We start from the raw sequence: 24,285 nt of genomic DNA, 5'->3' as shown, positions 1-24,285 counted from the left end.
GAAGCACTGTCATCTCCTCTGTGCACTTATGTAAGCCTTGCGTAGACGGCTTTTAGGATGCTACAGAATGCTGTAGAAAGTAATGTCCTTGTACCCTTGCCCACGTGATGTGTGATAAAATTGTCCCGTTTTGCTATAGAGAGAAGCGGCTGTTTTCACTGAAGGGGAAGACAAACAAGCAGAAACGAATGAAAATCTACAAGTTTCTTCTGGAGCACTTCACAGATGAACAGCGATTCAATATCACTTCTAAAATCTGCCTTAGTATTTTGGGTAGGCCTGGTGTGTTTGGGATAAAGTATATGTTTCCAAATGAAATACTGTGTGGCTAGTGCAGACCAGCAGCAAATGAGACCCTCGTACTGTGGGAGGACCCCATTTTTGCTTTCTTTGACATCAGCTGTGCCAATGCAGACACCCACCTTGAAGCCAAGAGGAGCCCTCCTAGCTCTGTGGGATACATTTCCCCCACCCTGGGGCTGGACTCTTTCTCAGGGGCTGATCTTTTGTGCTCTTTTCCAGCATGCTTTGCTGACGGCATCCTGCCACTGGACATGGAAGCCAGTGAGTTGCTCTCAGATACATTTGAGGTCCTCAGCTCAAAGGAGATCAAGCTTTTGGCCATGAGATCTAAAGCAGATAAGGACCTGCTTATGGAAGAAGATGACACAGCCTTGGCCAATGCAGTCATGCAGGAAGCTCAGAAGAGGCTCATCTCACAAGTGAGTTTGTTGTTCCATAAATGGGCCTGTTTACGCCCATGCTTCTCTGTCCGCCCCCTAACTACTGGTGGTCTACCTCAGATCCAGATTTCATTCTCACCCATGACCTTAAGATGCACCCCAGTGATGATGTTTCTGCCTGTGTGTTTCTAGCTCCAACTTCTCTCATGGCCTGAACACATCCCACTTGCCTACCTGAATGTGCCACAGACATTTCAGGCTTACTGTGGCAAAACAGAGTTACTCCTCTCTTCCTCCTCTTTGTCTCTCTTCCCACAGTCTCTACTGTAGAGAAGGAGACTGTTATCTACCAAGTTGTCCATTAGGGAACCTGAAGTCTGGCATGCCAGGTGTATGCTTCCTTTGGCCAGAGTGTGAAAACTGGGATCAGACTGATTTAAGGGAGTGCTAAATTGCCATAGTCACAAGGCCCCAGTTCTTACACCTGGCCTCAATTACTAGGCTCTATTTCCCACCTGCGCCCTGAAAACTTTGGACCTCAAAGAAATAGATTTTGATGTCATTCAGTGTGTCAGCAGATCCTATATATTTTATCTCACAAACCCATCTCTCTACCCCATTCCAACCAGTTCTGCACACACTTAACCTGGTGCCATTTCTGGCACCCTTTATGTCTCTAGTTTCTTTCTGTTCCAGGCTGTATACCACTTTGCTGCCACAGCAGTCTTTCTTAAGGACAAATTGGATCATTTTATCTTCCTGGTTAAAAGAGACTGGAGGGAGATTGGCTGCAAAGGCAGCAGGGAACCTTCAGGGTGATAGATTACAGGTGGTTATGTGGATGATAGTGTTGGTTAGTCACCTCTGTACCGTTGTCAGACTCATCAAAGTGTTCACTTAACATGGGTAAATTTTATCACATCTAAGTTATAGCCCACTAATGCTACCTTTAGTCAGTCGTTTGGTGGCTTCCAATCATCTTCTGAGTAAAATCCTGATTCTTTTTCAAGACACACAGAGCTGTTGGGTGTCCCTCCGCCCTTGCGCCTCCCGTCTCTACGCCCCCCTCCTTGACCATCCCATTCAGGTCACTGTTGGTTCCTTGGGTAGAAAGCGTCGCTTCTGCCGTTGTGTCTTTGTGTGTTGCCCGTCTGTCTGCCTGCAGGGCCTCTCCCTCCCTGTCCTCCTTTCCTGCCACCAAACTCCTACATCTTTTCAAAAGAAGCCCCTGCCTCTCTAGGCATCCCTTGTCTATAAATCCCTCACCATCCTGCCAGCTGTCACACCATGCCACACATCAGAGCACACAGTCTTGTCTAGAAGCAGCTTGAAGGCAAGAATTCTTGGCTTCGTTTCTACATCCCCAAGGGTTAGCTTTGTGTCTGGTACAGAGAAGGCATTTGATAACATTTATTGAGTTGAACTCACTTAGACCACTTTTTAAGACTATCCCTATACTTAACCATCTGCTCAGACTCATATTTATTTGTTTATTTCTCTACCGATTGCCCTTCTATTTCAGGAACTCTGATAAGACGTTTTTAGAAATAGTGATTTACAAGGAAGGAACCTATACTAGTGAGTATAAATGAGAGGAAAAAGAATACTTGTCAGATTCAAAATGATAAATCTTACCACATATGAGGGCTGTTATAATGATTATTTTTAATTCTAAAAGATTTATTACAAAATATTTGTGGCTAGTGACCATTCATGGTAAAGAATTTGAAGCCTTGGTCAAATCGGGTACTATATAAATACATAACCCTTTTCTAAATGTGTGCAAAGTTTAGACACACAAAAAGAGAGAGATACCAAATTGACTCATGTTTGCCGTTCTCAACTATTTGTCATTTCACATCAGGAAAAAAAAATGTCTCTTTTGGGTGGCCAGATTTGAGCTCATTTTCATTCCTCCTGAGTGGAGGAATGGAATGCATCTGAGATGGATTTGTATGGACATTTGGAGCTTGTTGTCAAGTTATTCAACATTTTTCTAATTCCCGCTTCTTGTTTAGAAAGTAAGAATAGCATTCATCCTCATCCTCCTTCACAAATGCTTCAGAGTGTTTTGAGGTAATGCTTATAAAGTCTCCAGGACAAGGGTGCTGGGTCCTCTACAATCTCCAGTATCATAATAAAAAAATAAGAAGCTTCTGTAGCACCCTAGATTGGCTGTACAGAAAGAACTAGGTCAAGGAGAAGCCTTTGTCTCAGAACTTTATCCACCTAAAACATGCCGTTGTTTGTGTTACTACAGGTTCAGAAGAAGAATTTCATAGAAAATATTATTCCAATTATCATCTCCCTGAAGACTGTGCTAGAGAGAAATAAGATCCCAGCTTTGCGGGAACTCATGACCTATCTCAGGGTAAAAGATGACCTTGTGCTTTGTGGTTGGGGTGTCTCCCTTCTCCAGCTCAGTAGTCAGAATCTGTAGCAGTTATGATGGTGCAGTTGGTCAGTGAATTTAGGAGCTCAAACTGCTACAAAACCAGCTTCACATTTTTCTAGAACTAGACCAGCCAGACAGGCCTTTGACTGTGGGGGAGAAGAGAGAGAGTTTGACCATAGGTTCCACAGAAGCCAGTTCTTGCCTTTTTCATGCAATTGAGTTTATGAAGGGCTGACCCACTGTACTGAGCATGTGTGTCCTTGATGCCAGTTTTGAGATTTAGTTCTGAAAGCTTTCTCAGCTAGGGTCAAGGTACAAAGGTATCATCTTAGTTCATTCTGGTGAGGGATAAAGTGACTGGGCATCATGTTTAATTTGGGGGTGTTTACCTTTAACACTTCCTCTGCATCAGGAAATAGCAGTGGGTCTTGGGGAGCACTGATGGGGCTGGGCTGCCATCACTGGTGGAATCCAAAGCCATCAAAGGTTGCAGTCTAAGCACCCAAGATAAGTGGACTTGCCGTGCAGATATAAATGAGGCCCCTCACCTTTCTGGCAAAATTTTTCGATCAGAAATAAATGCAACATTTTTTCCTTTCTCTGTTTACACTATGCCATTTTCTTCCCCCCAAAAAAATGCTAAAAATTTTTTTTGCCAATAAGGGCTACCACCAAATTACATTGAATGTAAATTCTTCAAGTATCTCTTTAAAGAAAGTTAAGGTAGGAGAGATAGGATAATTGTATGGGAAAAAATGACAACTTCCAGTTATTCTTATACTTTTATTGCCCTGTTTTAAAGCTCAGAAAGAAAGGAGTTTAGACCCTCAATAAACTGCTGAAAGGCTTCCGAACAACGAGTCTTTCTCCTGTCTGAGCACATGCCCAGAGAACGGCCACATAGCTGCCTTCCTCCAGCTCCAGCAGCGTGGCACATGTGCATTGGCAGCCTTCTGTGCAAGCAGCTCTGGCCACTCTTTCGTCTCATTTGGGCAACCCTCTCTTGGTGGCAGCTGGAAGCATTCATAGAGTTCCTTCCCTTTGTTGGGACTTCCCTTGCAGTTGGGGCTATGATAAAGCTTCTCCCTCTAGCACTGTTAGGTGAAGTGGTTTCTTTCTCTTAGCAAGGAGGTCTGGTCCCTGGCAGCCCCTTTTCAGACCTGAGAATGTTCTTACGTTCATATGATAAAAGGTTTTCTGTCCTATTTTCAAAAGACACAAAGATAGTTGCAGTCCTCTCAGAAAGCTAGTGTGGACAGATAGATAAGCAACTTTTACACTGCACTGCTTTCTGTAACGTGTTCCAGAGGCCCTGTCTGCACCAGGACGTGCCATGTATTACCTGCCCATATAACCTCTGGCTTCAATTTCTAAGGGCCCTGACACTACAAGACCCTTTAAACTAGATCCTTGACTTAGAGCCAAGCCCACCACCTAGATATGTCACCATCCCCATCCCAGCCTTCAAGAATGGGAAGGCGGTAGCTTATTGGTGGCAGTTCTGTGCCTCTGTTGTAAGTTCTGCTTTAGGCAAAGATTGTGTGATTCCTTGTCCTTTGTCCTTCATCAGGAACCTGGGAAATTTCCTATTAATTGGCAGATAGGAAGCTCCGTAAGAGATCAGAACTAATAGTTAATGTCTCATGTTGAGCTCACTGGCTTGTGTGGTAAATACATGCATGGTTGGCATTTCCTGGGAAAACACCATTATGTTACTTAACTTGTTGGTTGATGTACTAGAAATAGTTCAGCAACACATGTCTTCCTGTTCATGTTAATATTTGTCAGGTCAGGTTGGAGAGCTTATTTATTTAAGAAAACTTACTAAAGTGTGCCTCTGGGATCTGTTTTAGGAGGTGATGCAGGATTACCGCGATGAAATCAAGGACTTCTTTGCATTAGACAAGCAGCTGGCATCGGAACTCGAGTACGACATGAAGAAGTACAACGAACAGCTAGCCCAGGAGCAGGAGCTGGCGAGACTGGCAGATGTGAGTGGGGCGGCTTACAGGGCCGGCAGGTGCACAGAGAGCAGGTGCGGGGTGGCCCACCTTCACAGTCTTCCCTCTGCCATCAGCTTTCCCAGTGCTTCTCGAAACCCACACACAAGCTGAGGCTGGTGTGAGTGAGACCTTCAGGACTGCTGCGTGTTCCTTTGCCACGTGTGCCATGCAGATCTCTCGATCAGGGAGGCTTCCCTTCCCTCATGGCCGGATCACATGAACTTGTCTGGAAAGTCATAGTAATACTTGGGGGAAGTATGTGAATACCCAGAAAGCAAGCTGGTAGTCGAGTTATTTAATCTGATTATAGTGATCACAGCTAACCAGATCCCCCTAGGTGTCTCCATTTACTTATGGTCCTGCTTCCTGTGTGCCCCTGTTTCGGACAGAATGTCACTTGGGCTATTTCTAGGTGAGCTGCTGTTCATTTTCAGACATAGTGTGCTCACTTCTCTGAGAAATCCAGACATATCTGCTGCATTAAAAAATGATTAGGACAAACTAACTTAATCTTTTTTCTCTTTAACACCACATCTGCCTCAACTGTTTCTGGAGAGAACGTTCTGTGTGCCCATGGCTGACATGGTTTTAAAATAAATTACTTACGGACTTACTCAGGGCATGTAAAGGTTCTATTTAAAAATAAATAAATAGAAGTGTCAGTAGATAAATAGTCTTTCTTTATCTTCCCTGACAGGTTGCTCCGAGTTTCGAAGGAATGCCAGCTCTGGCTGGCCAAGAAGGTGCTGCTGTGCCCGCTGCTGCAAGCCAGCCCTCAACACCCAGGGCGATTGCTGGCCAGGCACCGCCTCTGCCTTCTTCCCTAGAGACAGGGCTGTTGAAGACACTTATGCCCAAAGGCAGGTATGGAGCCGGGTGTCAGTAACGGGGACCCCTGCCTCTCACCACCTTCTCCGTGGCATCTGTATCTTCCCCACGGGGCGTTTTCACCCACACCCTCCAGGCTCCTCGCACTCAAATCTGAAATGGGTGTGGATGAGGGCACAATCAAGAGGCAGAGGGCAGTCACTCCAGTGTTTTCAGCCTCCTCTGCATGCCTGTGGCCTGTTTTCCTCTGCAGGCGCATGTCCCTGAGCACCATCGCAATCCTGAATTCTGTCAAGAAGGCTGTGGAGTCCAACAGCAGTCACCGGAGTCGGAGTACAGGAGGGTTGTCATTCCCTTTGAGTTCTCAAAGCCTGGACAAAATGTGCCATCGTGGTAAGTCCCGAGTCCCAGGGTGGCTCCAGGGGCTGGTAGATGTGTGGGGTTTTGTATCGCAGACACAGTGAACACACAGATGAAAAGACAGAACAGGTCTCCCTTTCTTTGCTTTCAAAATGATTTCTGTTTTCTTGTCTTCAAAAAAAATTTTTTTTAATGTTTATTTATTTTTGAGACAGAGACAGAGTGCGAGCAGGGGAGGGGCAGAGAGAGAGGGAGACACAGAGAACTAAAGCAGGTTCCAGGCTCTGAGTTGTCAGCACAGAGACTAACACGGGGCTTGAACCCATGAACCGCGAGATCATGAGCTGAGCCGAAGTTGGATGCCTAACCTACTGAGCCAACCAGGCACCCCTCTGTTTTCTTGTCTTTAAAACAAACAACTTTGGGGATTTGGGATTCTAGGTAATAAAACAGTGCATATTTATAAGAGATTTGGAAAAGAGAGTGAAGTGAAAACTCACCTGTAGCAGTAAGGTGTTAATTCTTCAGTCTTTTTATTCCTCACACACACATGCCTTTGGCCTTATTTATAAAGTTGTGATCTTAGGGGCACCTGGGTGGCTCAGTCGGTTAAGCATCTGACTCTCGGTTTTGGCTCAGGTCATGATCTCATGGTTTCATGAGTTCGAGCCCCATGTTGGGCTCTGTGCTGACAGCTCAGAGCCTGGAGCCTGCTTCAGATTCTGTGTCTCCCTCTCTCTCTGCCCTTCCCCCACTTGCACTGTCTCCATCTCTCTCAATAAACTTAAGAAAAAAAAATTAAGTTGTGATCTTAGTGTGCATTTCTGGTTTGTAATCCACTTCTCTGCACATACTGACAACAGTGAACATTTTTCCATGAACTTTTCTTTCTATCTTTTCTCCCAGTGGCTTTGTAGTTTTCTATCTTGCGGAAGTACTGGAACCTATTTACTATTACCCTATTCTTGGAAATATAGGTGTTTTTCAATTTTTTGAAGTAAGTAATGTCACAGTGAACATCCTTGTATATATGTAATCTTTAGGATTTAATTCCCAGCACTCAGAGGCCATGAACATTTTTAAAGCCCCAGACTGCCCTCTGTCATTGACTCCACATTGTACATTGGTGGGAGCAAAGGTACACCAGTGTCCCTTTTCCTTCTTAGAAACACTGGTTTTCCAATTTTCCCTCTTCTTTGCCGAGCTTTGTAGACCAAAACTGGTTATGGTTTTAATTTCCTAGTGGAGATGGACATTGTTTCTCAGGTTTATCATTTTTGGTATCTTTCTGAATTACCTCATTAGAAGAACACCTTATTTGGGATAATAACTTCATCAGATATTTTGCTAATATTTTTCCTGATTTGGTTGTTTTGCCCTTTGATATTGTGTTCGGGTGTTTTGGGACAGATAAAACTATACTGTTTTATCCTAGCAACTTCCTACAGCCTGGAGCAGGAGTCCAGCGGAGCTGTCGACCATGTAACGAAACGAGCGATCAGCACCCCTGAGAGTAAGTTCTCACGTGAATAAGCCAGCTCCTGCTGAGTATCTCCTGTGGTCACAGTGTGTCTGCTGGAGCTGCAGTAGGACTCCTTCTGTTGTGAGACACATCTTTTACTAGATAAGGGTGCTCCTGATGGTCAACCACATTGTAGTGCATTGTCAGACAGCGTCTCGTGATAATTGCAGTAACTCCATAGACTGAGCACTAGCTGAATGTCAAGCGCTCTTCTAAATGCTTTTATACATATGAACTCAGTGCAACTCCCAACCACCTGGTGAGGTTCCTCATTTGACAGACAGGGAAGCTGAGGCACAGCTTCCCTGGACAGTGCCCCTCTTGCATATTCCTGCCGGCCTCAGGCAGCCCTGCTGGGTGGCAGTCACGTCACAATTGGTTTTGTGGGAGGTACGCAGCCTCTGACAGGATAGCCAACAGCCAGCCAGCTGTTGAGCCTGTGCTGTGTATCCCCGACAAGTGTGATGGTACAGGACAGAAGAGGGAGCAAGTCCCTGGGAGAGGTGTCACCACCCAGGTCTCAAGTGACTGGCATTGTCAGCAGGAGGAGTTCCAGGCAGCAGGGACTGCATGTGCAGACCGGAGCCAGGAAGAGAACAGTGATAATTGGACACGGTGGCCCACAGTGTGGGAATATAGCAAGTGGGCTGGTAAGGGTGGCTTGGGGCTGACTCACACAGAGGTTGTTATGTCCAGCTTACACAGAGGCTAGATTTGAGGCCTCCTCTAGAGCACTGAGCCATCAGGATGCGTAAGCAGAGCAGCCACCTCACCAGATCTTTAAACTTTAGTGACATAGGGGATAACTGCTAATAAATTACATAATTGTTAGCCTTTCTTCAGCACTGACCTTGTGCCAAGTACTGTGTTAAGAACTTAACATAAATAATCTCATTTCATCCCGACAACCCTGAGGCAGGTACATCTGTATCCCATTTTGGAGATAAAGAAACTTGAGGTTTTTAGAGTAATTTCACACAGCTAGTAAGACCCAGAGCCAGAATTCCGATCAAGTCTGATTCAAGTCTGTTCCCACACTCTGCTCCCTGCCTCCCAGGGGGGAACTGGAGGAAGGGGAGGCCATGGTGGAGACCACTGTGCTAAGTTGGAGTGGAAGAGGAGATAGGAGGAAGGTGGACGTGACCCGTTACTAGCTTTCCCACCTGGCATTCCCAGCTTGGACAGACCGTCAATAGGAAAGAGATTCAGAAGGACCGTGCTGAGGAGCAGGGGTAACGAGTTGGCTAAGCGTCTTCAGGGAGTGTAGTGTGGGAGTAGGAAACGCAGTACTCTGGAGGGAGGTCAGAGCTGGGTGAAGTTTTGGGGGGGGGGGGCACTGGTGTGTTGGCAGTAACAGGAGACATGGGGTGGGTGAGGAGCCAGAGGCCGTGAACAGTGGGTACACAGGGGTCAGCAAAGCTGTCTGAGGAGGGAGTGGTCCAAGGAGAGAGCCAGGGGACCACAGATGGGATGAATATCAGGAAGACGAAGTCTCATCCTGCAAAAAGTCTAATTGAGGCCTTATATGGCCCCTGGATTTAGATTTGACAGCACTTGGGGCCTGATGCAGATGACAGAGTAAGACTGTAGCAGAAGCTCCAGGGCTCTGCTCCAGTGACTTTATGTATGTCTATTTCCTACTGGCTTTTCATTAATGGTGCTGCTTTCCCCTTTATCCAGGGACCATCAATGATGTCACATTTGGAGCAGGAGTCAGCTACATAGTCACACCACGGACGCCTTCTTCAATCAAAGGCAAGTTCCCTTCTTGTCAGATATATTAGCTGTTTTTGAGAGTAGGAAATCTGAATTTGTGTCTGACTCCCTTTCAGAGAAAATTGAAACCCAGTGTCAAGGAAATGACATTTTATGTTTATCACTTCCTGATAAACCGTAAGTTTACCAAGAGTTCCTTTTGAGGTAAATGTTTTTGTCAGTGTTTTATCTTTAGTTCCAGAGTAATTGTCTCTTTCCTTTCCCTAGGGCCCCGCAGCCTCAGCAATGGAACGTGAAGTCCCCAGCCAGAAATAAAGATAACCCGGCCCCCAGCAGGAGGTCACTCCGAAAGACCCCACTGAAAACAGCCAACTGAAACCGTGTGTTTGGGAGTGTCTGGGAGGCAAGAGCTCTAAGGACATGGTGTGTCCTGTCTGTGCAGAGTCCGCTTCCCTCACCCCCAGGGAGAGGGCAGCTTTTAGTGTGCGATACCAGAGACGTTCCTGTGATTCCAGCCCGTAACTGTTCACCTGTGTGGGCTGACCAACCTTTTACATTTCTCTTTATGATTATATGAAATATGAAAAAAGTTGTAAAATATTAGAGAAATGTCTTAGCTATTTAAAATATTCTAACTTTACTCCATTTGAAAGTATCAAGTTCATTCTGGTAAACTGTATTCTGGTCCTTAAGGAACACAACTTAACAGATGAGTTTTCTATTATATAAATCAGGCCTCTGTTATCTGTTTGGAATTCCCTACATAGTTTCCTGTATCTAATGATGAAAGTTTGACTGTAATTATTTTTTTATTCTTATTTATAAATTAGAAGTTTTTAAAGTGTACAGCTTTCTAAAATGGAATAATAAAGGTTAAACATAAATACAGCCTTCTATGTTCAAAAGAATATTTCTATTTTTAGCACAGGGTTTTTACTGGTAGTCATTTTAATTTACATGAAATGTTTAATAATAATAAAACCCTCCCAGCCTGGAGAACTGTGAGAAATAAATGTCTGTTTAAAAAAAAAAAAAAAAAAAAAAGAATAAAACCCAACTTTCCTTGTAGGGGGAAAAAAAAAGCCTTTGTCAGTAATGTTCAGTTCCTGTCCCTTTGTCTGCCTCCTAACAGCACACATCCTTCTTAGTGTGTGAATGTAGGCCTGCTCGTGAAAGTCCCCCCTTGGGTCCTGACCTGCGTGCACTAATGCTGGCTTGTCTTAAGCTCCACAAAGACTGCTCCCACGAGGGGGAATGGCTTTGGTGTCTTCTTCTGATGCCATTGGGTAACCTTAAAACATGTCCATTCATGTTTTGTCCAAGAGTGACTGGGAAGAAATTCAGTCAGTTCACTTTTTAATCCCAGGACTACAGAAGCAAAAGTGCAGGGTTACTGTGTTGCTATTTTTTTAAATAAATGTGGTAATTGGATCTGAAAGGTAGAATGTCATTGTGCTCTACCCCTCAGCTCTCCCATATATGAACAGTGACACACATGGACGTTGTCATTGGCAGAGGAAGTCACAGAGCAGTCTTCTTGAGTAAAGACTTATCTCCAGATCAGGTAGATGGTACTTGATGGCAGTCTCTCTTTAAACCTGGGACTATACCATCTTAAATGTATTTGCCTAACAAAATGCTAGGAAAAAGAGGTAAACCCAAGGTAAGAGCATATAAGAAAGAGAAATAATGAGGCAGGGTTTTTTTTGTTTTTTTTTTAAAGCTTTTATAAATGAGGTTTAACAAATACCAACTTCTAGGTGTGTTAGTACAAGTCTCTATGTACAGCAACAGCCACACCAAAGGCCACAACAGCCTTGTAGAGGCTTCGAGTTTTCAGTCGCATTCACATTTTAAAAACACATGAATGTTCCTTTTTGGCCTACATTTTTACGTTAGGCAACTACTTCCCAGACTCCATACTCGCTTCTGTCAGACCCAGTTCACATGGCACTAGGATAGGAGGTTTTAGGGTCATAAGAAGGGAGGTGATAAGGCTGCCCTATCACTATGACAACCAAGATGGCAAAGTGTTGCTTCCCAGAGAACGGGGACACTATCCCTTTCCACCAAATAGGGGTGAAGATGAAAGGACAGTCTTAAGTCTAAGCATCCAAGACCCAAATGCAAAAGAAGATGGGTACCATTAAGCAATTATGAAGAGTTGCCCACCGCTTCTGCCAAATACCCCATGGTAAAGTATTCACATAACTTACAAAAGAAAAGTCGACATAAGTCTCAAGTATTCAATTAAAAAAAAAAACAAAAAAACCCAAAGTAGAAAAAATTAAGACACTGAAGTTTAATACCAAGATGACTACAACCCTCCTTTAAGCACACAGTGGAACTGGGGGGTGCTCCTCTGAGCAGCTCCTTCTTCAAACCTCTTCACATTGTGAGTTTAACACAGCAACATATCTGAGGCAAAGAACATCTGCTCTTGAAGAACAAAGGCTTTATAACGATGTTTCTAATGTCCCACACACAGTGAGCTGCAGTGTCTTGGGTAGAAAAAGACTTTAAAATCAAAATCAGAAAATGGCCTTGATTCAGGCATTTCACTTTTCTCACCATCAGGCTTTCTGCCCTGGCTGCACTACCCAACCGGCTTCAAAAGGCTGGCCTCTCTGCCGCCACATAATGGTTTATTGTGAAGCAAGACGCAACCTGTGGTGTCTGTGCTTTCTTCATGGCAAAGGGAATAGTGGAATTCATTTTCTTAAAAAACATTATTGTAGTTGATTTCAGAACTGCCTTTGGCCCTGGACAGTCTTAGGAACTACACAAATAAGTAAAATGAATTTTAAAACCAAACAGCAGCCGCTGCTTTGTTTCATGAGCCATCCACAACCAAAAAGTGCTCTGTCACAGGGGACCCAAAGGTTGGGATGCCACATGGAGGACACCTACTCTTCCTGAAGTGTACACCTTAGAACTGTCCAACACAGTAAAGCTAACATAGAGCCACTGTCTGAGCATTAAAGATGGCAGTGCGCATGCTGGCCAGCCTTCATGTTAGTAGCCAGTATTTAGAGTGGGGCACAAGACTCAAGTCCAGGGATTGGCTGACATTTCACATGTATGTCTAAGCAGTTCTGGGTGGTCTTTCGGCACAGGTAGTTTGAGTGAAGAGGCCATTCAAAGCTAACCTTAGAGCTCCTTATGTCTTTAGGAGAGATGCAAACAGATACTAACATTATTCAACTGGAATTTTTTTTTAAGGTTTCCTAAGTAACAATGATCTGATGTATAGCCAACGTAAGTTCTCTTGTGAAAAATGCTGATACTTATGTGGAAAAAAGGAATGTTCCAATAAGCCTCCTTAAGAGGATTTCTTGGGTCAAAATACTCTTTAATCATTGATATCTTCCAATTTAACACTAGTAGTTTGGAACTCCTACCTTAAGTTGAAATTTTTAAAAAAATAGGTTATTTAACACTGTACTGACAACATATTTACAGTTTAAATAGAAATTTTCTTTTCAATAACCAAAATACATCTTTAGCAAAAATTTAGAATGTAAAATTTTATAAAATACCCATAGAAAAGCAGAACATGATTTTAGTACCATTTCAGATTTTACCTAAAATGAAGGTTTTCTTTAAATACTGAACATCCCACACATCCACCCCACCCCCCAAAGGACAAGCAGGGTTCCTACAGGTGAGAAGATCCTTTCTTCCAACAAACAATATATCTTCCTGATCTGAGCTGTTTTAATAAAATTCCAAAGAGATTTTCCATGAAGGACACTAAAATACTGATCAATAGAACCTTTAAGAACAATGAGTACAGTGCTGACTGTGGGCCACTATGAAACAAGGTCATTGCATAAAATGCCACTTTTCTGGACTGACTGGTTCAAACTCCAGCTGCAAGGTTTCACGGTGGGTCATGCTCTCAAGTCCTGCAGTACTGGTGCTATGTGGCTGCCCCGTGGCCCCTCTCACGGGGCTCACCCTAGCTGATGTCAGTGAGTGGCAAATACACTGCCTTCAGAGGCCCATGGTGCCCAGCCCAGCTTCTGTGAGCAAGAGCCTCACAGTGACCCTAACACTCAGGTGGGAACAAGGCCAGAAATAGACTGGGAATCAGCCTCAGTGAAATAGAATTTTTTTCCTTATGATGACTGGGCCCAGCTGGAGGGAACTTCTTTTATTTATGTGGCTTGTTAAAAAGTAAGAAAGGAGTAGCAGTCAACTTTGGCCAAACAAAAAGCTTTTGCGCAAGTGTGTAGCTCTGTCCAAGTGCACTTGGCCCCGGGCTGTTCTTGATAGGAGTTTCTGGTGGAGGTATTTGTGTGTGCTCCCTCAGCCACACCGTCAGATCTCAGATCACAAATGATGACTTGTGTCTGAAGTCGCCCTGCAAGGCCAGCACAGGGTTAGACACGGCTATCCTCTACCAACCAAGGGGCCCGAGGAGGACAGGAAGAGGAACAGAGGAAGTCAGGTCTAATCACGGTTTTCCTGAAGAAGAAACTTAAGGCAAAACAAATCAAATGAAACCATTCTTCAAAAGTAACATCTACTAGAGCCTGAGAACTATGATGCCAGAGTGTATAAAATATTATATCGGGAGAGTTTCCAAGAAGGAATGTCATTTTCCTGCTTGAAGACCCCCCTTTCTAGGTTCTGAAACTCCTTTCCTTACCTCTTCCTCTGTCCTGACATAGTTAACTCCATCTGACTTCCCCGGACTCTTGTAACTGAAATACGAGAGAGAGGACTTCAGTGACTACTGATTTTTCATAGGATGCCAACTTAAACTTTGGTTTTGTCACTTAAGACAGAAGACAGGCTCACCTTTCACCATTCTGCTTATTATTGATGAAGTAACCCCGTCTGTATGCACAGCAGATGCCTACTGTTATCAGGGCCAGTACAGCAAGCACCACCAGGATCCCCCCAATAATGCCACCAATGTTCAGGTCATCTGGAGAAAGATGGATGGAGGGAAGAGAGAATACACACTATCTGGTCTTATAAAAGCCCCTGACCCCACTGTGCCTCCCTCCTTTATCCTTCCACATCGCCACCCTGCCCCCTCATGCCTACCCCAGCCAGCAGAGTGAGAGCACTTAAAACTCTTTCTAGCCCATCAACAAATAGGACCCCATACTCCTGATCTCACTTGTAAAACTACTGAGACCTCCACAGTTGAAATGCTATTATACTTAATCCTGTATTAAAAGGGGCTTAGCGTTGTATAAAAGGCTTTAAAATCCTTGGGGTGCCTGGGTGGCTCAGTCGGTTAAGCGTCCGACTTTGGCTCAGGTCATGATCTCATGGTTTGTGGGTTCAAGCCCCGCATCGGGGTCTGTGCTGACAGCTCAGAGCCTGGAGCCTGCTTTGTGTGTCTCCCCCTCTCTCTGCCCCTCCTGCTTGTGTCTCTAAAAAATAAATGTAAAAAATTTTTTAAAAATTAAAAAAAATCCTCTGGTTAAATCCCTGAAAATATTATTAATGGAGGAAATGGTTTCACTATAAAGACAGAATAAGGTGCCAGGAATCTCAAAGAAGAAAAAGTTCCTAATTTCCAGGGATTCCCTTTGCTGTGGATTATTTGGGGGAAGAGAACTAGTTTCACACAGCACTTAAAGGTAAAAATATGAGGCAGGAACGTGACCTTTCACCAGCAGCTGCCTGGCCTCATATCTATAAGCCCTCTTAGAGGAAACCCCTTGATCCCCTCCTCTTCCCATTTCTATATATGGGGCAAAGATACTCAGTCCCTGTCAGCTGGGGCACTGGGGGTGTTTCCTTCATGCAAATAAAAATGCAATGGAAAACATAATGGAAAACAACTTGGAAGTTGTTAAAATTCTCCTTTATCTCAGTGCAGTGATTTCAAATGTGAGTGTGCATTTAAAAATTGAAATTCTGACTTTAAAACATCCAATTCCCAACCTCTATCACTAGAGATTCAATAGGTTTGGGGCAAAGCCCAGGAATCTTCCTCCTGCCCTGGAGCAGTTTCCCAAATTTGACAGATGACAAGAATCACCTGGAATGTTTTACACACAGACATTTCCACAGACACTCCCCTGGGGACTGAGTCCATACGCCTGGGGTGAGGCCTTGGAATCTGTATGTGCAAGTGCACTCAAATGATTCTCATGATCAGGCAAGTCTGGAAAACACTGCTCTGGGGTCAGTTATACCCAGGAAGGAAGGAGGTGTGCCCCATCCTGCCCCCAACACCACCCTTTCAGAACCAGTACCCTAGAGACAGCATCATCACAGAATAGGGTAAAGTTACTGGGGCTAAAACTCTGGGTTTCAGCTTATAACAAAATGGTTATAACTGGATAAATTGCTGGAGACCTTACACAATGTTATGTTTTGATAATCCTATCAATAACCAAAGAAATGGAGTTTATTTGAAAAGTGACATGATTAGCTACGTTCCCAACACCAGAAGACTCCTGAAGGTCTATTTTGAGGAGATAAACATATTGCAAGTACCCACTTCTTAGTCATTTAGCTGTTACTCAGAACTCTCTCATCTTTCCTTTCAATGTCCCCTAATGGGTTTTGGTGAATTCAGTCATCTCCAGAAGAAAGCTGACCTATGGCACAATAGTTGTCTAAACTGATGGTCTAATATTAAATTAAAAATGTTCTATCCACTTGCCAGTCTTCAGATGAAATATTTTTTTTTAATTTTTTTTTTCAATGTTTATTTATTTTTGGGACAGAGAGAGATAGAGCATGAACGGGGGAGGGGCAGAGAGAGAGGGAGACACAGAATCGGAAACAGGCTCCAGGCTCTGAGCCATCAGCCCAGAGCCTGATGCGGGGCTCGAACTCCCGGACCGCGAGATCGTGACCTGGCTGAAGTCGGACGCTTAACCGACTGCGCCACCCAGGCGCCCCCAGATGAAGTATTTTCAAAAAATAACTCACAGACTTCCATCATCTGCTCCTCACATCTGGCTGAGCCTGCATCATTAGAAGCAATGCAGTAATACTGCCCAGAGTCTTCCTTGTGAACAGCACTGAAAACCTGTTTCCGGAAATCACAAGTAAACCACGAGACTAATCAACAGGGTGCACCTCTGGGGACAGAAGAGAAGATACTGCCATGCTTCTCCCCCACCAAGCTGCTAAGTTCAGAACATAGTAAAATGTCTATTTGCTCTTAGTTTCCTTTTGGTTTCCTGGTCAGTGTCCAGGTTCTTCCCCGATAATTTTTTCCCAAGTCTTGCCCAAGAGCTCCTGAACAATGAGATCCCATTAGGTTTCTGGAGACATCAAAGCCTAATAACATTCAGAATGCAATGTGAGCTTTACTTTTATTCAGGGAAAGGGACTCTCTGATAATGATTGTTTCTCAGGAAACACTTGGGCAATACAAATACAGAGGATCCTAGTATAACCTGCTTGTGGCTATGTTAGATACACCACCAGGAGATGCAGCTGTGGTAAAAGCTCGGTGAGATGCTGCTGAGGGCAATTCTGTCTTCTGCACATGACCAATCTTACTTCGTCTCTCCCCCCACCCACTTCCCACCACCACCACTAGGTCATTTTGAAGAAAATTCTAGACACATTTTATCCATAAATACTTCAGTATGCATCTCTAAAAGACAAGAGCTTCTTAACATTGTAACAATACCATTATGGTACCTAAAGCAACTAACAATTCCTTAATCAAATATCCAGCCAGTAATCCAATTTCCCCGATTGTCTCATGATTTTTATAATTGGTTATTCATATCAGGACCCTAACATCATCCACCCATTACATTTGTTTACTATCCCTTCATAATCACATAATCACACTTTATTCTCCAGGTTTCCCTTTATTTTATCCCCTTAGAACTTGTTTATAGAAAGAAGGGGAGGTTCATTTTTCCCACAGAATCTCAACATTATGGGTTTTTAGCTCCTGTGTTATAAAGTTCATTGTCTCTCTCAATAAGTGCTCTTTCCACAATAGGAATCCCTTCCCCAATAAAGACGTTTCTATCCTCACCTCTGAGAAGAGATCTTACCAGAGTGCCTGTTTCAGAGTTTAAGAGAAAAGAGGAGTTTCGAAATCTGGGATTGGCTCTGGAATCTGTGGGCAGCGGCACGTCATTTCGATACCAGCTGTAGTGAGGCCGGGGGAAGCCCTCACTCTCCTGGCACTGCAGCGTGGCTGTCTTGCCCACGGGTACAGCCTTTGGTACTCTGCACACAGGAGGTACCGGCTTCACTGTGGGAGAAACACAGGTTGGGGTTTAAAATCAGCAACATGGCTTATCAAAGCCCACAATAAATCTCCAAAACCAGGAAAACCAGCCAGGGGATTCCTGCACCACTGCCATCCCCACATCCTGCCTGCAGGCTCTGATCTGCCACTGCATCTGCCTCACAGCTCACCCCCCACATACAGTCCCACAATGCATTTCTAATGCCTCCATCTCCCTGAGGAGCACCTCCTACAGCTGGTGGAGGGGAGTGGCAGGAGTTCCACTTCCCTTCTCACCTTCCACCCCAACTCAGTCCAAGCTCTGCAAGTCCTGCAATACCCCCTGGGATGGATGGATGGATGGATGGAGAGAGAGAGAGAGAGAGAGAGAGAGAAAGAAAGAAAGAAAGAAAGAAAGAAAGAAAGAAAGAAAGAAAGAAAGAAGAAGAAGAAAGAGAAAGAAAAAGAAAGAAAGAAAGAAAGAAAGAAAGCTGATCTTTATTCTTTTTTCCCCTTCCCCAATCCTTCTTTTTTTTTTAATAGACAGACTCATGAGGCCTGAAAGGGAGAACATGTTTTAACTTCATGTGAGTTACTACCTTGCACAGTTAACTCAATGACAATCTCATCAATTTCTTTGCGGTCATTTCGAGCAACCACTTCACAGCGATAAAGGGCTGAGTCTGTCCGGGTCACATTCCAGATCCTTAAAGACGTTTTACCCAATAATTCTGCACGACCTGCCAAATCTCCTATAGAAAAGAGGAAACAGAACACCAAAAAAAACTGTTTAAAAACATTTTGGGGGTAGCCTGGGTGGCTCAGTCAGTTAAGCATCTGACTCTTGATTTTGGCTCAGGTCAGGATCTCATGGTTGGGAGTTCGAGCCCCATGTCCGGCTCTGTGCTGACAGTGTGGAGCCTGCTTGGATTCTCTCTCTCCCTCTCTCTCCACCCCTCCCCCACTTGCTCTCGATCTCTCTCTCAATATAAATAAAAAGATAAAAACTTTAAAAAATAAAAATAAAAAGTAAGAACATCTTTGCCACTTAAAGAAGGTGGCTTCTGGAGCCAGCATTTAATGCCTCAATTAGGAGATTTCAGACTGGATTTTGTTTCTGCTCCTCTACAACAGAGATGAACTGAGGACACTGAGCAGCAAAATAGTACCTGGTGTGTAAGAGGACTCATTACATGTGTCTTTGTTGTTAAAGCAGGGACCTCATTTCCTCTTCATCATTCCCAGCCAGGATTCCCCATTTAAAGAGAAAAAAAATCAAACAAACAACATTAAAAAACAACCAGTATTCATAAATGGTGGTGGGATAACTGGATATCCACATGCCAGAGAATGAGATTGGACCCCTACCTCATACCATACACTACAAAGACCTTTCTGTAAGAGTTAACAGTATGACTCTTAGGAAAAAAACATCGACATAAATCATCATGACCTGGGATTAAGCAATGATTTCTTAGAAATGGTACCAAAACCATAAGGATAAAAAAAGTTACATTGGCCTTCATTGGACTTCTGTGCTTCAAAGGACACATGCAAATTTTGAAAAGACAATCCACTGAATTGGAGGAAGTATTTACAAATCATGAATCTGACAAAGGCCTAGTATCCACAATATATAAAGAATTTGCAACTCAAAAATAATTAGACAACCTAGTTAAAAATGGACGAAGGATTTGAGTAGACATTTCTCCAAAGAAAATATACAAATGTCCACTAAGAACATGAAAAGATGCTCGAAATCATTAGTCACCAGGGAAATGCAAATCAAAACCACAATGAGATACCACTTCACGCCCACATAGGGCAGAACTGAAAAGATGAACAATTACAAGTGTTAGTGAGGACGTGGGGAAATAGACTGCTAAAGGGATGTAAAATGGTGTAGCCACTTTGGAATAGAGTTTGGCAAGTTCTTAAAAACGACAACGACAACAACAACTATACATGCAACTACCATATTACCTAGCAATTATACTTTTGGTCATTTATCTTCCCCAAATGAAAACTTATATTTACACAAAAACCATTATGTCTACATGAATACCCACAGCAGCATTATTGATAATAGCCAAAAATTGGAAACAACCCAAATGTACATCAATTGATAAATGGATTTTAAAAATTAGCCTACTTACAATGGAATATTCTTCCATATAAAAAGGAATGCAGTAGTGACACATGCTACAATGTGGATGAAACTTGAAAACAATATGCTAAGTCAAAGAAGTCACAAAGGACCACACACTGTATGCCTCCATTTCTATGAAGTGTCCACAACAGGCAAATCCAGAGACAAAGGAGATTACTGGCTGCCAGGAGGAGGGGATTAAGGGGAGGGGAGTAACTGCTAATAAACATGTAGTTTCTCTGGAGGCTGGTGAAGATGTTCTGGAATTTGATGGTGGTGAGAGATATATACCTTTGTTGAATATACTAACAACTACTGAAGTATACACTTCAAAAGTATGAGTTTTATACCATACAAATTGTACCTTAATTTTTAAAACATTTAAAGCACAAAAAGATGGTAACTCTTTCAAAGAAGCATGAAGAACCTAAAGAATGACAAATAAGGGAAGGAGTTAGGAGGAAAATGACACAAACATAGAAACTAATTATTACTAAACCTGCTGAATGGTGGCAAGAACAGGAAGGATTTACCATAATATAATAAAAACAGCAAAATGCTTATTGCAAAGGATGAACATTCCAAAGGTATTTTCTAATAGGAAGGTTTGTTATTCAGCAGCCCTCAGTAGAATTTCAACAATTTAAGAAATTAGTAAATAAAAATCTGTCAAAGATATGGGTGTGTGTGTGTGTATTATTGAGAATATTATTCAACCATAAAAAAGAATGAGATTTTGCCATTTGTGACAACATGGATGGGCCTACAGGGTATTATGCTAAGTGAAGTGAGGTCAGACAGAGAAAGACAAGTACCATACGATTTCACTTACATGTGGAATCTAAAAAACAAAACAATAGAAAAAAAACAAACAGATTAATAAATACAGAGAACAAATTGGTGGTTGCTGGAGGGGAGGAGAGTGAGGTGAAGGGAATTAGGAGGCACAAAATTCCAGTTATAAAATAAGTAAGTCACAGAGATAAAAAGTACAACATAGGGAACACCATCAGTGATATTGTAATCATGTACAGTGACTACACTTTTTGCAGTGAGCCTGAGTCAGGTACAGATTTGTCTAATCACTAGGCTGTATACTTGAACCTAATATAACACTGTATTTCACCCATACTTCAATAATAAAATTTTTAAAGATCTATCAGGATGTTTTTAGCACAGACCTGAACTGAGGCAAGAGGAGAGACCAAGCAGATTCAAGTTTTCCTCCAGCCTTCATATTTTGTGTGTAAATACCTTCCCCCTCCCTCTGGCTAAGAGTGTTTAATTCCCAGACACAGAAGTGCTTTAAGAAAATTCCTACTTGGTTTTTCTGATGATCACAAGTGTGTGTACAGGGTTTATCAGCAGCAGCCTAAGTTGCCAGAGAAAATGGACTTGTTTTCTGGGAAAAATATTTCCATCTCTTCAAAATTAAGAGGTGGGGGAGACACTGGTGAGGGAAAAAATGGTATTTAAAAGCCTATCACTCCTGATGATATTGGAGACCCAAAGCAGGAAGACTGAGATTAGGCCGTTTCCACAAAATCTCCATTCTCCTCTGAAGCCTCAACTAGCAGGTTCTCTGACAACTCCGAAGCCAGCCTTTAGAAGTTGCTGCATTTGTCCCTCATGTCTACCATGTCCCTCCTGTCAGAGTGAAGGGAAGGTCCCATGGTATTCATCTGTAATTCCTCCTTCTCCCTCCCTTGCCACAGCCAGCCCTTAGCAACCCCTCCTCATCTCTCTCTACACTGCCTTGACCTTAGCTCAGGCCATTAGCAACTCCCTTCTGCAATCTGCAAAAAATTCAGAATTAGCACTTCTGCTCTGAGTTTCCCTCTCCAATCTCTTCCTACAAGGCAGGCAAGTCAGTCTTCCTGAAGTGTAAATGAAATCATGACACTTTCCTCCTAAAAATCTTTATGGACCCTCATTCTTGCCTGGCCCTGGCATGCCTTCCCAGCTGTGGAGAATCCCTCCGCTCTCCCCTCCCTAAGTCCCAGCTATGGTGGAGAACTTGCAGTTTCCCTGAGCCAATCTGCTTTTTGCTTCCACATCTTTATATACAACACTCTTTCTTGCCCAACATCTTTATCCACCCTTCTTCACCAGCCCCTCACTGGTTACCCAGCTTCATCACCTTGTCTAGATGTCACTTCTGGGAAGCCTTCCCCACCACCCACCCTGCCCCTACTTCATGCAACCCGAGAACACCCTATGCTGACCTCTGTTCTAGCAAACACTTTCTCAACATGGGAAGTATGGCACATAGTAGGTGCTCAGTAAATACTTGTCTCCCTGCTGCTCCACGTGATCTTTCTGATTAACTCATGCAGCTTGTATCACAAATGTCATGGACTGTGATAAGAGGATGGCCTAACAAAATGTTCACTCTGATACTCCAACAGGATGGGCAGACAGATTTAAATCCTCACTAAAGAGGTGATACTTGTTAAAGCTGGATGACAGGGATGGGGAGGTTCAATACACTGTTCTCATTACTTTTCTACGTTTGAGTTTTCTATAAGTGAAACAAACAAAACAAGAAACCAATCCTTGCTACAGATGCAGGACCAGTCAGAGGAAAGTCTCTGGCCACAAGTACATGCCTGGACCTTGTGGACAAAGGAAGGGATTAGAGGGTCATACCCTGGATTCTGTTGTCAAAAAACACATATGCAGTTCGGTCATCTTGAATTTTCTTCCATTCAATCCTGGGGTCATTTGTCTGTGAATCCGTAATGATACAAGAGAGTTCCACACCTAATGAGCAGAAGAAGAAGAAGAAGAAGAAGAAAAGAACTCTCAGAGGATGTGAAACAATTTTACAATCACTTGTGTACCCAGAACCTGCAAGTTATCGCAAATTTTAGAGACGTCTTTCATGCAGGTTACAAATCTACCTATCTCCAGGCTCCAAGTGACCTTAACAAAAGATAAATTTTAGCCAGAAAAATAATACATATGATTAGCAAGGACTTTTACTAAATAGAATACACATTCCCCCTTAATACTCTGCTTATATATATGAAAATTCTTTGTTGTATACGTATAAAGCCAGAGCAGAAATCGGATTTTAGCCCATGTAAAAGCTGCAGAGTTCCCTGTTGGCCTGCTGAAGCAGTGTTGCACTGACCCACCTGTACACCTGATGCACTGCCAAGGGGCCACCCACCTGAACATCTCTGGCACTACAGTGTGTGTGTTTGTCCTCAGTTGGCTGTAAGACTACCAAGTGTCCGTTAGATGGCGCCTATTCTCCTAGTGGTCTCTCCCTTGTACTTACTTTCAAATTCTTGTACCACTGGGGTTCGGTTGCTGGATTTGAGATTCACAGCCCCAATCAAGCAACCTGAAGGAAAAAAAATAAAGTGAAATCAGAGACGACATAACTCTAAAATAGCAGAGAACTCTCCAACTGAGCTCAGATTTTTCCCTTCTAAACAGGCTACAATCACTTACCACAGAGGATAGAAAAATATTATATTCCAAAACAAAATCTCTTAGATAGAGCAAGTTGCTTTCTTTCTCAGTCTGACCTCACTGGAATGAACTGAGAGAAGAGTCCTAAGAATTCATTTTCTTTCTTAGTTCCAGAACAAAATGGCCCTGGGGCTTTAAAGACTCTTCCTTTAAGAATTTTCTTTTTGCTCAGAGTCATTATAAATCCTGTCAACATCCTTCATCCAGACCCACCCGGGTCTTCTTGTCACTCCTGCCTCCTGCAACTCTCCTCCCCTCTAAGGCTTCCTACCCGGCAACAGCACTCTTGGTGGATTTGATATGGCACAGACTCACGGCCAGGTGCTCTCCCCTTCAGGATGGCACGACACTCTCTGGTATGGCACAACCAGCTAAGAGACCACCGTGCAATATTAGCCATGCAACCCAGTGATTCCCATCCATTAAAAAGTTTTCACTAGTTTTTAGTAAAATGGGAAAAATAATAAAGTAATTTTCATGAAGCTAAGTTGAATGAAGCCACTGATGAAATCAGGATATACCAACTGCGTGGTAATCCCTTTCAAACTAGCTTTGACTCTCCATGTGTTTCAACAAACATTAAAACTAGTTTATTGTGGGGCGCCTGGGTGGCTCAGTCGGTTAAGCGTCCAACTTCAGCTCAGGTCACGATCTCGCGGTCCGTGAGTTCGAGCCCCACGTCAGGCTCTGGGCTGATGGCTCAGAGCCTGGAGCCTGCTTCCGATTCTGTGTCTTCCTCTCTCTCTGTCCTTCCCCCATTCATGCTCTGTCTCTCTCTGTCTCAAAAATAAATAAACGTTAAAAAAAAATTTTTTTTAAAAACTAGTTTATTGTGGTCTCAAAATGTCTTACTAATTTTCTTGGAGAAGATCAAGTAGTAGACTGACCACTCACAAAATGTCATTCTTCAGCTACCTGGCCTCTAGAAAAATATGCATTCCCCAAAGAAGGCCTTCATATATAAAAC

At 43.3% G+C, this 24,285-nt stretch overlaps 2 protein-coding genes across 2 annotated transcripts in view; one reads left to right on the top strand and one right to left on the bottom strand.

Moving 5' to 3' along the window:
- Window positions 1–10,473, top strand: part of NCAPD3 (non-SMC condensin II complex subunit D3) — a 63,028-nt gene extending 52,555 nt beyond the window's left edge. Inside the window, exons 26-35 of the mRNA XM_047070692.1 lie at window positions 140–273; window positions 523–722; window positions 2,944–3,054; window positions 4,932–5,069; window positions 5,779–5,945; window positions 6,163–6,302; window positions 7,705–7,782; window positions 9,472–9,546; window positions 9,624–9,684; window positions 9,775–10,473. Coding sequence (XP_046926648.1) covers window positions 140–273; window positions 523–722; window positions 2,944–3,054; window positions 4,932–5,069; window positions 5,779–5,945; window positions 6,163–6,302; window positions 7,705–7,782; window positions 9,472–9,546; window positions 9,624–9,684; window positions 9,775–9,883 — 1,213 coding nt within the window. The 3' untranslated portion in view covers window positions 9,884–10,473. The remainder of the gene's footprint in view (window positions 1–139; window positions 274–522; window positions 723–2,943; window positions 3,055–4,931; window positions 5,070–5,778; window positions 5,946–6,162; window positions 6,303–7,704; window positions 7,783–9,471; window positions 9,547–9,623; window positions 9,685–9,774) is intronic.
- Window positions 10,474–11,789: 1,316 nt separating this feature from the next.
- JAM3 (junctional adhesion molecule 3) overlaps window positions 11,790–24,285 on the bottom strand; it is an 82,209-nt gene continuing 69,713 nt past the window's right edge. Inside the window, exons 2-9 of the mRNA XM_047070694.1 lie at window positions 23,122–23,187; window positions 22,485–22,598; window positions 18,286–18,438; window positions 17,508–17,710; window positions 16,417–16,516; window positions 14,314–14,443; window positions 14,162–14,216; window positions 11,790–13,873 (exon numbers count right to left, since the gene is read on the bottom strand). Coding sequence (XP_046926650.1) covers window positions 13,838–13,873; window positions 14,162–14,216; window positions 14,314–14,443; window positions 16,417–16,516; window positions 17,508–17,710; window positions 18,286–18,438; window positions 22,485–22,598; window positions 23,122–23,187 — 857 coding nt within the window. The 3' untranslated portion in view covers window positions 11,790–13,837. The remainder of the gene's footprint in view (window positions 13,874–14,161; window positions 14,217–14,313; window positions 14,444–16,416; window positions 16,517–17,507; window positions 17,711–18,285; window positions 18,439–22,484; window positions 22,599–23,121; window positions 23,188–24,285) is intronic.

This window comes from Lynx rufus, unplaced genomic scaffold (genome assembly GCF_022079265.1).
Source record: "Lynx rufus isolate CCGP_SWC_20201006 ecotype Redwood Valley unplaced genomic scaffold, mLynRuf1.p SCAF_9, whole genome shotgun sequence".
Classification (NCBI taxonomy): domain Eukaryota; kingdom Metazoa; phylum Chordata; class Mammalia; order Carnivora; family Felidae; genus Lynx; species Lynx rufus.
The sequence above is the reverse complement of the archived record's forward strand: the minus strand, read 5'-3'. Positions and strand labels throughout refer to the sequence as shown.